At 41.8% G+C, this 17,598-nt stretch overlaps 1 protein-coding gene across 19 annotated transcripts in view; it reads right to left on the minus strand.

Moving 5' to 3' along the window:
* ARHGEF28 (Rho guanine nucleotide exchange factor 28) overlaps positions 1 to 17,598 on the minus strand; it is a 135,910-nt gene that overhangs the window by 27,828 nt on the left and 90,484 nt on the right. For 18 of the 19 annotated variants that reach the window (XM_083577322.1, XM_083577324.1, XM_083577338.1 and 15 more), the window contains 14 exons: positions 16,809 to 17,059; positions 15,355 to 15,477; positions 13,364 to 13,481; positions 12,485 to 12,739; positions 10,902 to 10,978; positions 10,049 to 10,227; positions 9,281 to 9,369; positions 8,465 to 8,647; positions 7,557 to 7,688; positions 6,157 to 6,242; positions 5,347 to 5,385; positions 5,201 to 5,248; positions 2,706 to 3,188; positions 1,027 to 1,327 (listed from right to left, as the gene is read on the minus strand). In XM_083577322.1, coding sequence (XP_083433448.1) covers positions 1,027 to 1,327; positions 2,706 to 3,188; positions 5,201 to 5,248; positions 5,347 to 5,385; positions 6,157 to 6,242; positions 7,557 to 7,688; positions 8,465 to 8,647; positions 9,281 to 9,369; positions 10,049 to 10,227; positions 10,902 to 10,978; positions 12,485 to 12,739; positions 13,364 to 13,481; positions 15,355 to 15,477; positions 16,809 to 17,059 — 2,364 coding nt within the window. The remainder of the gene's footprint in view (positions 1 to 1,026; positions 1,328 to 2,705; positions 3,189 to 5,200; positions 5,249 to 5,346; positions 5,386 to 6,156; positions 6,243 to 7,556; positions 7,689 to 8,464; positions 8,648 to 9,280; positions 9,370 to 10,048; positions 10,228 to 10,901; positions 10,979 to 12,484; positions 12,740 to 13,363; positions 13,482 to 15,354; positions 15,478 to 16,808; positions 17,060 to 17,598) is intronic. The other variant, XM_083577321.1, reaches the window with a different exon arrangement.

The following is a 17,598-nucleotide window of genomic DNA, read 5'->3' on the forward strand; positions in this document are numbered from 1 at the left end:
TAATTCTGAAAATCTAATTTATACTACTTAAATATTTCCATAAAGCATTTCTAAAACCCATACTTCACAATAAACTCTCTCTCTTAAGCTTTCAGTTCAAACACCATAGCAAGATGCTGAATACCGATAAATGTTAAAGTTGTTCATTTGGCAATCTGAAAGTACCAATTTCCATTATGTTTTTAACTATGCATGTGATTCATTTTCTGCCCATGTCTTGGCTAAATATCTGGTTACTGCACTGAGCATCCAGCCAGACATGTCAATTGAATAGAACTTATTCTGTTTTCAAGGCACATTGATATAAGCTTTCGTTTCCTTCCTTCTTCTAATTATCCAAATTGGTTGTTAATTTATCTGCACAAGAGAAGACAATGATTAGCCTAGCATGAATGTAATCTCCTTTCACTCATTTTCTGTCCTGCTCTTAAGTTGACTGACATGCCTTTTCAGCAAAGCGTGTAATATCTAGTATTCCACTTTGCAGTTATAGAAACTTGCCCCAAGGCCCTTCGTAAAGTTTCTGTACCAAAAACAACAATTTGCCATGAAGTCAACAACTAATTTACTTTCCTTTAAGCACTCCACAGTCACAATCTGAATTCTTCTTATGCATATCGAACAGTTTTCTCCCTTTTAACAGCAACCAGATACTTCTTAAATTTGATGGGCGTTTGAAGTTCATGTGAAACACTGCCCTACACACAGCTACAACCTCACACCTCAAAGCAGCCTGCTATTAAATTACATTGCTACACCCACCCCACCCCACCCTCTGAATCCAGGGGCCAAGCATTGCCCTACAAGGACCTTCAAGTGCTGGTCCTTAGTATATCTCTCACTTTGGGTGAAAGGAGTCCTGAGTTCATGCTTCTCTCAGCAGCCATAATAGGCAGAAGCTCGACGTAAGTAGGTTAAGTAGGGAGTCTCAGGATTTTCCAGTCTGCGCAAGACCACAGAACGTTTGGAATACGGCTTTTTGTCTAATGTCACTCACCAGATATAGCAAATTAAATGATCACTTACAATTGTTACAAGCATCCGTGTGACCTGCGCTGAAGGAGAGAGTGTGATGGCAGAGTCGACTGGATTTTGAGGGATCACCCATGAATGCTTGCTGGGAAGAAATGTCCATGTTGAGCTTGACCTGGTTTTCAGGAGTCCTTGTCAAGTCTGAATTTGGCAGGTTCACACCACGCATACTGTCCTGATAAACTAGAGATGAGTTCGATCTGTTGAGGCGGTTTAATGACATCTGTACTATGGCTTCATTTAGGAAGAATGAATTCTCACCACAAAAACAGTCCGACTGGTTGTGCCCCATGATCTGTGCAAAGAAAATAAAAAGGGAAATCTAAGCAACTCAAAGCTCTATCCTATCCTCTGACAATACATCCCTTTTTCACACCTTGGTATCATCAACCGGCTTCCCCCAAGAGCAAAGGTTCGGAAGAAAAACCAGTCATCCATCTGCTTCCAGGAAGAGAATAAAGAGAAGCAAAGTTTACATGATGCAAGAGAAAATATAACATATGTCCATGGGAAGCCTCCTTCTGCATTGACGTGTTTAGGATTGTTCTCTGGCTGCTCCCTGTGACGTTAACATATGAGAGTGCTGGAGGTGAAATAGTTAAACAGGTTACCCAATCAGAACCCAGGGGGTGGAGTCAGAGGGACTACAAAACCAGCTCTGGGAGAGGCGAAGGGGGGAGTTCGTTGGGAGTTGGGTGGTTGGTTGGAGTGGAAGTGAATTAGGATAGAGTCTGTGGGCAGGTTGAGTTAGTGTAGCGAAATAAGCTGAGTCAGGAACAGTTAGGGGCTAGGAAGACAAGTAAATATCTGAGAGGTGGTTTAGTGAGTGAGAGCAGGTAGCGGACGTTATAGGTCTGGATAGGCACCCCATGATTGTAATTGACCGATACAGTTTATGAAACCACACGCTTGTTAAACTGCAATAAATTAACAGAAGTTTATGTTCCAATTTAACCCTGACTGGACTCAGCATGGTACCAGTTAGGGCCTGGGTGGTGGCAGCGAGAAATAAAGTGGTGGCACAGGGATCAATAGACGGTGAAACGTCTGGGGACCCTGTGTGATCACCACACTCCCCATCACCCTCTCTTCTCTAAACAGTGAGGCCTATCAGAATGGTACTACTCATACTTGCATAGATGTAGGGATACTGCAAAAACAGCCTTGGCCTCGAATCAGTCATCTCAACCATTAGTACTTCCCCAATATCCTTTTGTGATTTCCTGTTTCACTATTTTATTTATTTACTAAATTTCACAGGGTGGATCACGACATAAACTAGCCTTCACCATCCTGGTGCCCCCCAGATGTTTTGGACAACAATATCCATCAGCCTCAGCCTGCATTTGGGTCCAAAAATATCAGGAGGACACCGGGTTGGCCAAGGCTGCCCTAAACAAGATACAGTAAGTGGGGCAAATGCAGTAGTGGAGAGAATGAGCTGAGAGAGGAGAAGTCCCTGTTCACACCTCACCTCAGCCATGAACTCGCTAGGTTGGTTCAGAGGCACATGGCTCTCTCTCAGCCTCAGTGTCCCCTCTGCAATGCAGGGGCAATGAAACTGTCCTCCCTCAGAGGGCTTTGGTGATGATCCCTAAGCTAATGTGCGCCAGGCAAGTAGAAAAAGTGCTAGATAGCCCAAGTAATGTTCTTCTGGAGAAGATGCTGCCTACCTCATTATTCCCTGGGGAGATCACTGCAGGCAGGCTGCTCTGGCGGCTGTGCTTCCAGTGGCGCAAGATCTTCTGCTGCAGCCTGACTGTGTCCCTCTCCTTCCCCACCATCCTCTGGCTCTCCCTGAGCCTCTCCAGGTTCTGCTGGTAATCCTGCAGCTGGACGTCCAGCTCTCCCTGGTTTTTGCAAAGCAGCTCCTCTCGGTTCAGGCACTCTTTCTCCTTCTCCAGCAAGCAGGTCTCTCTCGCCTCGTGTTCTTGCTGCCGCTGCTCACACTCGCGGTGCCAGCGCTGCTGCTCTTGCTGGAACTGGTGCTGCAGCTTCTGGATATTCGCGAGTTCCTCTTTGGGTTTGAAGTTCCGGTGCTTTTCTTGCTCCGGGAGGGAGGTGCTACGGAAGCTGGGACTCCAGCTGGACCTTTCGTGTTCCTGCAGGAGCAGCTTATGGAGCTCAATGTGGCTGTCCTGGATGGTTACGGCTGCCTTTTCCCCAAAAGACAAACATTGCATCAGTTTCCATTAGATTTTGAGGTGCAAATGGAAGGGACATCATTTAAAACCTTACTCCCAATGGACAGGTGCAATTAACATCATGGGTTGACCACAGCTGGGGGGGAGACCCTAGCAAAGGCTCCAGAGGGCTTGGGAGGTCACTGCCTGATCCAGGGGCACTTGATACTGTCAATTCTGGGGAGGATCCAAATGGGGGTGAATTTCCCTCAACCTGTTCTTACACTCCATCAGTCACCGAGGCCCTACATCCCTCTGCGCAGCTGTTAGGGTCTGGCTCTGAAGCTCCCACTGTGCCTCCTGCTCCACCTTCCCCACCTTTGGAGTCAGATGCAGAGTCTATCCCCGTCTGTCCAAAGAAGGATGTTGTGCTTGACCCCTCCACCAATCAGGAGGCAGGGACACCTCTCCCATCACCTGCATCCCCCAGACATCAAGAGGTGTGAACAGATGGTCCAGATTTCAAGCGAGGCAGGTTGCTTGCTAAGAAACAGAACCGCTTTCTGGCTAAATTGTGCCCGCCTTGTTCCTTTACAACAGGGCTACACCGGGCATATCGTTGTTGGATCAGCGTCTTCACCTGAGAAGCCATCTCACCTGCTATGTCGTTGTGTATAGAGATGTTTATTGCCTGCTATGCCTTTGAACATTAAAGCTTGGAGAAAGAATCAGCCTCTGAGTATGTGTGCCTCTTCCAAGGGGAGCCGGGACAATGATATAACTATCAAATGGATATATGCCCTGCTAGCTCAGGTGTGGGAGGAAGGCAGGGGAACTTCCATGTGCCTGGCCTCCCAGCTGTGGTGTCACGGCTGCTTAACTGGAGAGGAGAGGGAAGGTGAGGTGAGGTGGCAGGGAGGTCAGCACTGTGCAGGCACATCCACAGGGCCAAACTAGGCTTCTGCCAGTGTGCACACATAGCACCAACCTCCCCATCACCTTGCACACACACCCCATACATGGCAGCGATGCTGCTTCTGGTAGTGCACAGGTGTGCTGTGGTTCCCCCCGTTCACCAGCCACTCCTGTGTTAGACACGGATTTAAAGACAGAAACTGAGAAGTGTGGTGGAAGTGGTGACTTCAATTGGCTGGCATCTGTCTGTCTTGAGGGACAATGGAGTGCGCCTCCAGGGGCTGAAGTCAAACTGCTGCATTGACAGCACCAACGTGAGCTCCCTGGGGTGCAAGCTTGTATAGTGTGTATGGAGGCCCTGGACTGCCCAGATGACAAAGACTCCCCTCTCAGTGGTCCACAAGAAAGCAGAGCAATATGTTTGGCTCTAGCTCAGCTGCAGGAGTTGCTGGAAGGAGGCATACAAGTAACTTTAAATTAGTACCCAAGTTGAAATGAAACGAAAATAACTTGACATTTTTTTTTCTAGAAGGGTGGAGGCAAAGTGGAGGATAGCCCAGTAGAAACCTTGCGTGGGTGGCAGAGAAGGCTGTTGCCGACGTGAAGCATCTCTGGGTCCGGAAAATCATCCCAATTTGCCTCACAGTTGGGCCGGCCCTGAGGCCTCTTGCACCTTTAATAGCTGTGTGGAAGAGGGGATTTCAGCAAGTGCAGCTCACTTTGCAAACTGCTCCTGCTGCAATTCTCTTTTCCGCACAACTCTTAAAAGATACAGGTGTCCTCTTGCATCTGGTCACACTACTTCCAACAGCAACACCAAAGCAGAAGCAAGCGGGGGAAACGGAATGGCAATGGGATGCCCTCTGCTCCGGCCAGCAGGACATCCGGCAGTAGCCCATGCATGAGCTACTCTTTCCCCTGCCTGCTGCAACTAGCAAGGGGCCATTGTACAGCTCTGTACCTCCATTTGCTGGGCCCTGCACAGCGAGGATGGGATCAGGCCCATACTTTCCAGGACCAGTGAAGCTGGTGTTATAAACAGACAGATTTCTGCCAAAATATTTGTTTCATTCTAATTCTCAAAAAAAAGATAGCAGTTGTGGGCAACAAACACACAATTTCGTCAATACCTGGATACTGTACAAGAGGCGGGTTAAATTCTGGATAGTCTGTACAATCTAAAGAAAGAAAAGAAATGTTTGTTGTTGTTGTTTACAAAATACAGTAAGTTCCAAGGCAAACAATACTAGTAGATTTTGTAATGGAAGCAACTCACCTCAGTTTGCGCAGAAGCAGCAAAATGCTTGCCTCCTTCCTACAAACATACAATGAGGTTAGCTTTTTCTTTTGTAGTAGACCTAGACTGCCACCTTCTGGTAAGTCTCTTACAATGTCTAAATACTTGCATTTTGCAAATGTCAGGGGGTTGTGGGGTGTTTTTTTAAGCAATGGAGTGTGCTAGAAATGGTGTGCTACAAAATTAATCATGCATTCTTGGTACGAAAGAAGTAAGTGGGTTTAAGGATTGTTTAAGGTGGTTGCCTATTTAAAATGCTCAGGTGATGAAAGTGCTGTGGCAAGGTGAAGTAGGGGGTCTGGAGAAGGTGGAAATAGTATGCGGGGGGGGGACTCAGGCCCTCCAGGCTGCTCTACCTGGCCCTTGGGATTCCCCCACCTTCCCAAGCTGCCCCCTGCCAACCGCCCCCCCCATCAGCCCTGTTTCACACCCTCCGTGCATATATTTGCCTGACTTAACTAACCTGAAACTGTGACAAGGCCTCTCTGCTGCCTTGACAGAGCATGGAAAGGAATGGGTGAATGTGGAAAAGAACAGCCTCATGTGCAAACACGTATTGCTCTTCCCACTTTTGCCTCTGGCTCCGCACGCCGCTGGCATGTGACCCCTGGAATTTGCCTGAAGGGGAGTGTGGCCATTGGGCTGAAAATGCTTTGCCACCCCTAGGGTAGAAGGTGATAACCAGGGGGAAAGGACTGGGCACTGCGTGTATCAGATTTGGCGCCTTGATATTCCTGAACAGAAACACCGTGTGCATGGCTCTGACAGAATGTTCACCAAGTAGCCTACCTGATCCAGCATGTGAGCTTCTGTGAAGCTGTTTGCATCATTGACATCTGAATCACAAGACTCTCTATCCCCCTTCAGTTCTGTATCTAACGATTAAACCATCAGGAAAAAACAGGAGTCAGATGTACAAAGTTAAGTGTATAACACATGTAACCATTCAGCATAAATTATTCCTAGTTCTTCCCCTGCACTGTTCTATCTTCCTCCTTTTTCTCCTTTTTTCCTTTTTTGTTCCACTTCTCCAATTCATTTTTATTTGTCTCTCTGCACTATCTTCAAAAATCAACAGTATTTTACATTTTAAAACCAAATTAGATAATAGATAGATAGATGATCTATTAAAGCCATCCAATTAGACTTTAATTTGATTTTGACCTGTTTTTAGGAGGTAATTTAATTATTGTTTGATTTTATACTGTTATATATTTGATGTTAGCCGCCCTGAGCCCAAATTCGGCCGGGGAGGGCGGGATATAAATAAAAGTTTGATGATGATTATTATTATTATTATTATGATAGAGGCAACTGAGGACTGAGCAAGCTCTCTTGATTTTTGGTTGCTGTTTTTTTTTTTTTAAAAAACTGATATGGTAATTCTGTGCCAACAGGAATTTTGTGATGTGCAAAAAGTATGCAAATTAAGAAAAGATACGCAAATCTTTATGTTTGTTTTTGCATAATTTTACTTTTGTTTTTCAAGGGTGGAGGACAGGGCAAAGAACTATGCAGACTACTGAGGCATCCGTACCTAATATTGGTTGTCCACATGATTTATCAAAGTGTGCTTGTAGTTTGTATGTAGGACTGTAAACACATTCATGACTCCTGCAGCACCACTCTCTATAAATCATGGGAGCTTGTGCTTGAATTGGAGACTAGCACATCAAGTGTTTAGAGGCCTAGCAGACATTACTAGGACAGCTGCAGCCCACAATATAGAACTGGCGGAACTGGCCCCATCCTGTAAACTGTAACATTCATCAGAATATCTGTCCTTTAAAAAATAAATGTTAATAGAAGGTATTAAAATAAAATGCCATTCACATTTTAAAGGGATGGTTTTAAATATCTAATACGAGTAATGTCTCTCAAGCAAAACAGAAAGTCGCACACTACACATCAGATTATTTAGTGAAGTTGCAACACAGAACAAGAGAAAATACTTTAAAAGCAATATAAATTTGCCAGTGATTTGCAGGACAGTCCTGAAAACGTATTTCCACAAATGACTCCTATGTGGAGATTCCTCTTATTGGGTGAACTGGCCCCAAGAAAGTATACAGAATATGAAGCACTTTTCTTTGCTGATCCTGTTTTGCATTACATTTTGAAAAGGATTAAATAAATAAGCATGGTAAATTTAGCACTGGGACAGTTAAAAGGTATTAGTGCTTACTAACAATCAGTGAAAGATTCGCAGTCTTCAGCTTCACCAAGACGTTCTGTCATGCTCGATTCTTCAGTACTCTCTTCTGTTGAGAGGTCTGTTTCATTCATCTGTGATAATCTTACAGCCGCATGGAGGTTTTCCGCTGTAGAAAGAAAGTAAGTTTAGGCTTTCAGTCAATAATTTAAGGTATCCCCCTCTAATTAATGCTGGTGAATGCATGTTTCCCTTATATCAATTATGAACTATTTCTTCTTCTCCATGTGAAACAACTATGAGTGACTATTGGAATCATTTGAAGTTATTTTTACATTGCATTCCTTAACCTTTATTGGTGTATCGACTTTCTAATGAGCAGCTTATAAGCATGATGTTTTTTTAAAATCTGAACAAACTTGTTAATGAATCAGAAAACTCACTGTAGAAATTTGATGATGTGACAGATTTAGCAAGAAGGCTGTTCTCCTGAACCTTTTACCTAAAACAGCTGTTGCTCTCCAGATATTGTTGGACTACAACTCCCATCAGTCCAAGCCAGCATGGTGAATGGTTACGGATGTCAGGAACTGTAGTTTGATAACATCTGGATGGCCACAGTTTAGCCAACCATCTTTTAAAGCCTGGGTCTAGAACACCAGAGGTGTATCAGGTCTTTCTCCCATACTTTCAAGAGGTGCATATTAAGAAAGGGTCATGAAGAGAGAGAGAGAGAGATCTTTTTTGCTGGCTCCCCAGCTTTGGATTCACATAACTGGTACTTTGAGCCACAGCTTAATAGGAGCTGTTGTACAATAGTGACCAACCGCACAGTAGTCACTGAATGTGGTGATTTTACAAGAGACATGTGGGAAAGTGTGAAAAGCGACAAAGGAGAGGACATGCCCATAGGGAAGAGTGGGATGCCCATGGATGAAGCCTTACCTTCCTTGAGAGCAGCTGCCAGGAGTGAGGCCACTTGGGGTGTTTCTCCGGAGTCAGGTTTTATCAGCAGGTGTGGTTCTACATGGACATCTTCAAAGCCACTCATGTCTCCAAGCTTTGCATAGATATTCAGCTTATCTTCTAAGTAGCTACAGATCTGTTGGTCCTGGTTACTCAAAATTACTGCCAAGATACAAATCCATGCATTAGGCCAACAACCACCATCGTTATTGCTTACTACTCTGTATGCTGAATCACTATTGGGAGAGTGGACCCCATCTGGCTTCTGTAACATGAAACAGATTTCTGACTGTTCCAATTTTTTGTCTACTTCAGCAAATTATCATTATAACGTTGCTTTTCAACAGCTGCATCACGCTAGTATGCTAAGCCCAGAACACTAAAGAGGCATGGTTGTTGCCAGAGTGATTGTACATCTACGTCAGAATACCTTCCCACAGAGCCACAGCCATTTCTCAGTGGTGCAACCTCACCTAGTTGTCATGTGGTACCTTACCATGAAGAAATGGCTGCCATGTGGCGATAGGGGCTTGTGAAGGAGTCCTGTGAAGGTAGACTAAAGGGTCTTGGTTGTCAATTGCCCACAAGCCAGAGGTTCCCCACTGCTGGAATGCTGAAAGGTGCCCCACAACCATTGGCAGCTCCTATTACTCAGAAGTCAGGGTGAACTGAGGGGTGGCGGCAGACACAGGTGTGAATGTCGGAGGCCCTCAAGGTAGATGGGTGTTCTTTACACCAACTATTTTTTTTAAAAAAAGCCATTTTATTTCAAGAGAACTAGGGCAAATACCATACCTTGACATTTTTGAATTTTGGCTGCTCTGGCTTCAGCTATTCTTCGGTCATCATCAGATTCGCTCATTTTTCCTTCTTCCTCTGGACAACTGGGTGAAATGTAAACAAAGAGAATACAGCCAACTCTCTCTCTCTTTCCCTCTCAGGCAATTAATGTATAAATAGAGGTGTGTATGTACAGACACACACGCAGCACAAGAAGCAAAACATATGCACTTTGCACTTAAGAGTATATGCAAAATCTCAATTTGTGTCATTCCACAATGGCTATTCCTGGTCTTGACATCTTTAGAAGAATAACCTCAGAGAAAATGTATTGGATCAGATTATTTTGTTGCTGTGAACCGCCTTGTGTATAGTAATATAGAAAGGCAGTATATAAATTAAAAGTGAAGTGAAGTGAAATGAAATGTGGCAACTGATTCATATTTTTTATTGAACAGAGCACAATATGAAGCAAATAAGCTTGCAGGACAATCCTATGAATGTTTACTTGGAAGCAAGTTCTACTGTATTCAGTGGAATTTACTGGCTCTTAAGCACGCTCAGGATTGCAACCTCAACAGCTATGTATTTTCTATCACTGGTAACTACAGCTTAACGAGCTCCCATGCTACCTGTACATGTCTCCTTAAGAAAATCACGTCGATAAAAGAAAATCTGCCAAACCAAAATCAAATCTGAACCAGCATTTCTAGACATGATTTACACTCAAGTAAAGAAATAAATAAATGTAAAAAAAGTAATGCAGAAAGGGTCTGCCTGTACCTTTCCACTGCCTCTTGAACCTGCCTCATCCAATGACTGCGTTCCTCTTTGGAACTGGTATGAATTTCATACATCTCGGGCCCAGTAGACGAGGCACTAATCAGGAACATCCCTCGCTCCTCATTGGCTACTTCTCTGACAATAAGTTTCTGGAGGGCTATAACTGCAGGTTTCTGGTCCTACACAGAAGGAACCATGAAGTATTTATTATTACTATCATCGTTACTATTATTACTACTACTTCTTCTACTACCACCACCAACCCTACAACAGCAGGTCCCAGGGCAGGTCACAAACATCTAAAATTAAGAATTTAAAACAGATTAAAGTCATAAGAATAGGGCAGGCCCTGAAAACACACATTTCAGGTGTCAAAGGCCACAGTAAAGTGGTATATTGTCAGTAGAATGTCAGAGCAATTTTTAATCATGGAAACTTTGGGAGAATAATTATGTTTGAAATGCACTGCAGGTCTTTGCAGATACCAGTATCTATCAGGACTAGTATAACTCGCTTTATTCGGGAAAGCACATGTTACTGAATGTGCATTGCATTTTCCTTTAATGTGACCTGTGTTGCAGAATAAAATCACTGAATGCACTGGTACAATGTCTCTTGCATACTAAAAACTCTTTTATTCACAGCATACTTGGGATTTTGTTAAACTACACAGCAGCATATAAATGTTTGAAATAATCAAACCTTGATAAAAGGTTTTATGATTAGACCCGATACCAAAAAGAAACCCAGATATAACTAACAGGCAGGTACCAAAAGAAGAAGTCTGGATATAGGCATTGTTACATGATATAATACAAAAGTGCAATTAACATTTTTAGAGAATCATACTTACAACAGCTGCAAAAATATATTTTTGATCTTTTTCTTGTAAAAACAGCATCACGTCATTTAGAAGGAGGGCTAATATATCTTTCAAAAAAGAAAGGAAATAAGTATCACCAATTAATTTCTTACTTCATCATAACAAATTAAAAAAATGGAAACAAACACAATTAAAATACATAAATAAAAATGTCTTAAAGGGACCTATATCTAAATCACTAAGACTAAATTAAAATTCTAAAAATGCCTTTAAAACATTTCTTCTTTTATATTGGGGAACAAATAGAATGCTTCCCTTACAATTGATTTTCCAGCACTAGGCTCAAGATAAAACAATATTTACCAAGGTCTTCACCATTCAATGAAATTCTCCCCTGCCCTCCCCACCAAAGGCCTCGGCAGAAACTTTTCTTTAAATAAGTAAATTGCACATGAATGGTTTGGGACCAGATTGCTTAAAACAAGGCTAGGAAGAAGGTAAATCATTATCTACTAGAAGATTGCTAGGAGATTTGTAGTAGATCACCTATAATAGAAGGGTTTCTGACTCAATTGTCCAACAGCAGCAACAACTAAATAGCCTTCTCTCCCCATCCTGCAAATAGCCTGGGAGTACATTTGTGTGGAAATAATTTGTGAGCTTGGTTCAAGTATTGATCACATATTTCTAGGCTGCACGTATAGTAGGCTCAGAAACATCCAGTTACTTAATACTTTTATGTACTTCTGCCTTGTCTTTGCCACTGTTAGACTTGGCTCAGACTGGTGGACCTCAGCCCAAATATCCCACTAGCCTGAAGTCTAGCCACTTTTACTAGAAGGACTGCCTGCCCTGAAATCAATCTCTTGAGTGTCTTGATCTCTGGCCCACCACTAAGAACCATGAAATTAGTGGGCACCATGGACAGGGACTTTTCAGTGATGGCCCCACAACTCTGGAATTCCCTTTGCACAAATTCCAAAGGAAATGCCTGCTTATTGATGGCTTTTGAGTGGGTTTAAAATATATATATATTTAATTAGCTCTGCCTTCCATTGATGGCTTTGTTTGACTTCATTTTTCATAATGTTATATTGTTTGACGTATTGTATTTATTAACTGCTGTGAGCTGCCTTGTGAAGGCTTTATCCTAAAATACAGGATATCAATATGTGCAAAAATAAATACATTTAAACTCATAGTTTTGGGGAGGTTTAAAGCTTTTCAAAACTGTGATTTAAGAATCACATTAGAAAGCAGGCCACTGATGTCAAATATGTTACAACCAGAATTACTTTTGTTCTCTTTCTTTATTTTTGTGGAAAGGGATAAATGATCGAACAATCTTAATTTTGGGAGGAAATTTAATGTAAGAAAATGGTGTGAGTATCTGTTTAATACTAAATGTTTCAAATCTGTAAAGGCAAACCAGAAGACTGTGTTCTCTTTTCCATCACGTATATGGATCAGTGCCTAAATATGAGACACCTTTTCCTGCAGAATACTTTTTTATGCCATTGTGTCAGAAACCCATGTCTCTTGTTTAGAAGCCAAAGAGAAATAACAATACACAATTCTTCAAAAGCATGCAAGGAACTTAAAACTGCAAGGACCTTTGAAGCGTCCCGTAGCCGTTTTCCAATAGACTAAACCCTCATGTAGAAGTGTCCTCTCTTTCTTGATCAGATCCTGCTTCCTGAAAACATGGCCATTTTTCAGCTTGGTATATGTTTTGTTTTCAATCTTACTGAGAATCTCCATCAATTTCTGTTTTTTCTCATATTCATTGACTTGCAAATCAACTGCTGCAATCATATCCTTGATTAGGCAAAGGGCTTTACATAAGTCTTGGTGTTCTTCAGTTCCTTCTATAGAAAAGCAAACAAATATATATACACAAATATAAGAATATATACACACACTCTCTGTATAAGCAAAGAAGGGAAACCATTTCTCCTTAAATAACTGGAGTGGATTTTCACAAGAGATGCCCAAGCGCATGTTTTTCAATTTATTTCTGTACATAGTTCATGGCCTATGAATTCCACCCTAAAAAATTCTAATTAAATACGTGGCTCTGAGGCTTATTGTGCATGTGGTTTGAGACGAAAGCACATATAATGATAATAACTGTTCCAGGATTAATATCTGCATTCCTTTTCCATGCAATATATGCTTGCTTTGTATTACTGAAAATATGGCTACTGCCCTTCTGGGTCCCAGTAATAATCAATGTGACGAAGATATAATGGCCAGTCCAGTTCTTGCCACTGCTTTCATTCAAGAAAAAAACGCCTTGACGAAATGGGTTCCTATGAAAAGCAAATGGAAGGGAGACGTGAAATTGTGGTCCACCTGTTGTTTACTTTAGGTGGATATTTTATTGTTCACAATGTGAGAAACTAGGGAAAAATCTTTGGTGCCCCTAATATTTTTCAACAGAGCAAACCTTGAGAATTTCTGATGGCATGTGAATTAAAATTATGGCTTACCTTTGGAATACTGCAATATTCTCTCCACCAGAACTGGGTACTTTGTGATTCTTTGAGTAACAAGCAGAATACATTCTGGGATTCCTCTACGTCGAGCCAAAAGATTACTGTTCCGTAGCTTTAAAAACAGATAGAATTTTTAAATACAGCCCTTGTTTGATGTATTTGATATGCAGGTTATGTTTAGCCTATGTTTAACAGGGTCCTCTTTTTCTGATTAAATCCAATGAAAATTCATATTATTCTCTTTATCTAGCTACAATAAGGTGGCGCTGTGGGTTAAAGCACAGAGCCTAGGACTTGCCGATCAGAAGGTTGGCGGTTCGAATCCCCACGACGGGGTGAGCTCCCGTTGCTCGGTCCCTGCTCCTGCCAACCTAGCAGTTCGAAAGCATGTCAAAGTGCAAGTAGATAAATAGGTACCGCTCCAATAAAGCGAGATGAGTGCCGCAACCCCAGAGTCGGCCACGACTGGACCTAATGGTCAGGGGTCCCTTTACCTTTACCTAGCTACAACATTTGTATGATGCAGTCAATAAGATAACTAACTATATAACTGAATTCTTCTGAAGGATATGATAATTTCCCCAAGTCAGTGAATCATTAGAGCAGCCATCCCTAACCCGTTGCTTCCCATCTGGCATTGTAATACAACACCCATCATCCTTGAGCATAGGCCATGCTGGCCGAGGCTGATGGGCGTTGAGTCCAACAACATCCAGGGGGGAAGATGCTTTCTGGAATGCAGCTATAACACTTATGTAAATAAGCATTCCTACCTGTGATACCTTTCTTTTCTTTTTTACATTGTGAATCTCTCCTGCCAGATTAAGGTAATTTTTACTTATCTTACTTTTAGGGTTTGCATCATCAACCTGGTCAATAGAAAACAAGGTCTTCAACAGATTAACTAGTGTGAATTATTACTTTAGTTTGAAAGGTTATTGTGGTGGTTTTGAAATAAAAATAATCCAAACGAAAGAAGACCAGCACTAGCGGCTGGAACACCTGGGATGCTGAAGAGGACAACTAACCATCATTAGTGGTGTCCAGCATATCTCGTTTGCTCCTTCTGAGCCTAGTGGGAAGACCTAGCCCTGAAGATCTCAGAACTATATTCAAGGTAGGCTTCTGTGGGTCACCAGAATGCTGCAAAATCAGCACTAAGGTGGGTCAGGTTATCTTCCTTGCTTTATGTTGCTAATCTTGATTTGCATTTGTTACTAAATTTAGATTGTTTATTGTAGTTTTAAATATGTTGGCTTTGTTGTATTTGAATTTGTGGTTAAGTATTGTAAGAAACTATGTGGATTTCTTTGGTGAGGGGAGTTTCCCCCAAATCTGATACTGTATTTTGATAGTAAGTTGAAGTTAATTGTAAGCTTTACTAAACGTCTTCTTCTTTTTTTTACGTTCAGTTTGTTAAATTGATACATTATATTTGTTAAAACCTGACTTAAAGCTATGGGCCTGTTTTTAGAATGGAACTTAGCCCAACAACAAAAGTGACCTATGCCGATTAATTTTGTGCCTGCACTTTGTAATAAATTCACTTCTTTAAAAGAAGCCTCTGTTAGGGAAAATGTAATTATACAATAATAAATTAATAATAATAATTTGCATAGGACTTTCAAGTGTTCAAAGTGCTTCACATACATGATCCAGTATCCCCATGATCATTATCTCTCATCGTACAGACTGAGGAGGGGGAGATTGAGGATGAAAGAGAATGACTTGCTTAGGGCTACTAGTGAATTCAAGACACACAAAATTCTAACCAGCGACTTCCTGATTTGCAGCTCAGACTTGAGCTTCTGTGCTACAGCAGCTTTGTTCAGGCATGTTACTATTAAGGATACATTCATTCCAGCATTTTTTCTACAGAAGTAGCTGAGATTCCTGGATTGCAGGGGGCTGGACTAGACGACCTTTGGGGTCCCTTTCATCTCTACAGTTTTATGATTCTAACTCACCTGCTATTGCCAACTTACTTTGATGAAGTTCTGAAACTTTTTATTCTGTTGCAGTTCTTTGAAAAGACTCACTGCTTCTTTCTGATGACTACAAAATTCCCCATATATCATCTTCATTTTGTTTGCATTCTCTTCTGAAAACTGATAAAAAGCAGCAATTAAAAATAGTACTCATGGAATATCAAATGCCTTACATTGAAAATGTTACTAAGCCATACAAAGCCACGCACATCAGTCAGATTAATGGCTAACCTCTGAAGGCAGTGGGAATCAAATAAAGTCTACACATGTCTGACTACAATTTATGTATTCAGTGGAGAGTTTTCACATAAGTAATAAGACTAATATGTAGGGGCCCCCCTCAAATATTTAATTGTGGCCAAAGGTATCCAAAGGATTATTTTTAACAAAGACTAATTCACTATATGAGGAAATAAGTAAAGCCATTTATAGGCCAGAAGTGAAGACTGATTATGTTCTGCATTATTAACGTAAGCAATAAAATCCCATCCCACCCCCCAAAATTGTCATGAAAATTCATCAGCATTTTGTATGCTGTTTTGAATAATATTCACATTTTTGCAACCAATTTCCCCTCGTGTGTGTGTGTGTGTGTGTGTGTGTGTGTGTGTTTTCAAGGGGTTAGTCTGGATGATACCAGACTCCCTTGTAATTCCTGGGGTTAAAATCTAATGAGGATTCCATTGCTGAATTAGCTAGGCAGGTTTTTTGTGATATAAAGGTCACAGTTGTCACCATAGGTACCACCTAAGTATGGTCTAACAAAGGAAGTTGCTCTGTGCCAGAGGGCAAAAGGGTGGGCCCCCTCCCTCACCTAGCTGGTAATGAGAAAGACGGAAGTCACAGAGTTTCGTGAGCTGAGAGCTGGGCTAGAAAAAGGGAGAAGCCAGGGAGACAGAGCCATGCTTGACTTCTGTCTGAATCCAAGGCTGTGACCAAGGGAGACACAAGACCTTCTGAGGTGCTGTGAGCCTCTCCATCTTGGGGGTCAGGTTGTATATATGTGTAAATAAATCATATATCAGAAACACACCACAGTCTCTGCTCTCCCCCATTCGAAGGAAACCAAATCCTGGAACCTCTGGGAGTGGCGTGCAACAGCATGTTATTTTCACTAATACATGCATTTATTGTGTACACTAGTATATGCATTTTGGTACACATTACCAGGCAGGAGAAAGGCACTACAAAATTTGGAGAAGTGAGAATTTTGAAATATGGCTGTTTCAGTTGACGTTTTGTTTTGCAAAGTGCAAATTACGGAGGTTCACTTCACAGACGGGATCAAAATTTTCCTCCCATTCCTAGTTAGTTATTCAAGTTGTAAACCTTGCAGATTACTAATACTGAATTAAATTTCTCCTCCGTCCCTACTAAGTAGTAAGTCCCACTGAGCACAGTAAAGTTAATAAGAGTAAAAATGAATAAAATTGTTCAGCTCAGTGCCTTACCTGCTGCACAAGGATGTCTCCAATTCTGCTAATAACAAAATTTCTATCACTGCCCTCCTCACATGATTCCTGTCGTCTTTCCTTCATACTGCAGAAGAACTGCTGGTGAAGTTCTAGCAGTTCATCTAAACAGGGGAATATTTTGTCCACAGTGCTGTGATCCAGCTGCAATTCTTCTTTCATTCCTTTTCTGAATATTTTAGACATAATGAATAGGGTATGGATGTGATGTACTTCTGTCTGCATCAGCTCTGCAGTGAAGAAAAAGAAAATGCACAATTAAATAAATCAAAACTGACTTCCAATAAACTAACAATCCCATATTTAAAAAAAGGGGGTTAAGGCCAGCATACAAGGGACACAATACAGTCGTACCTTGGTTTTTGAACAACTTAGTTCTTGGATGTTTTGGCTCCCGAACATGACTGTTCCAGTTTGCGAACTATTTTTGGAAGCTGAATGTCCGATGGTGCTTCCGTGGCTTCCGATTGGCTGCAGGAGCTTCCTGCAGCTAATCAGAAGCCGCGCTTTTGGTTTCGGAACGTTTTGGAAGTCAAACGCTTTTGGTTTCCGAACACACTTTTGGTTTCCAGACTTTTGGAAGTTGAATGGACTTCCAGACTTCTGGAATGGATTCCGTTCAACTTCCAAAGTACGACTATATATGGTAAGCAAAGTAGAAGGAATGTATCCGCTATTACAAGTCATGTACAGTGGTACCTCAGGTTAAAGGCATGTACAGTGGTACCTCAGGTTAAAAACTTAATTCGTTCTGGAGGTCCGTTCTTAA

This window comes from Podarcis filfolensis (assembly GCF_964270895.1).
Source record: "Podarcis filfolensis genome assembly, chromosome: 11".
Taxonomy (NCBI): Eukaryota; Metazoa; Chordata; class Lepidosauria; order Squamata; family Lacertidae; genus Podarcis; species Podarcis filfolensis.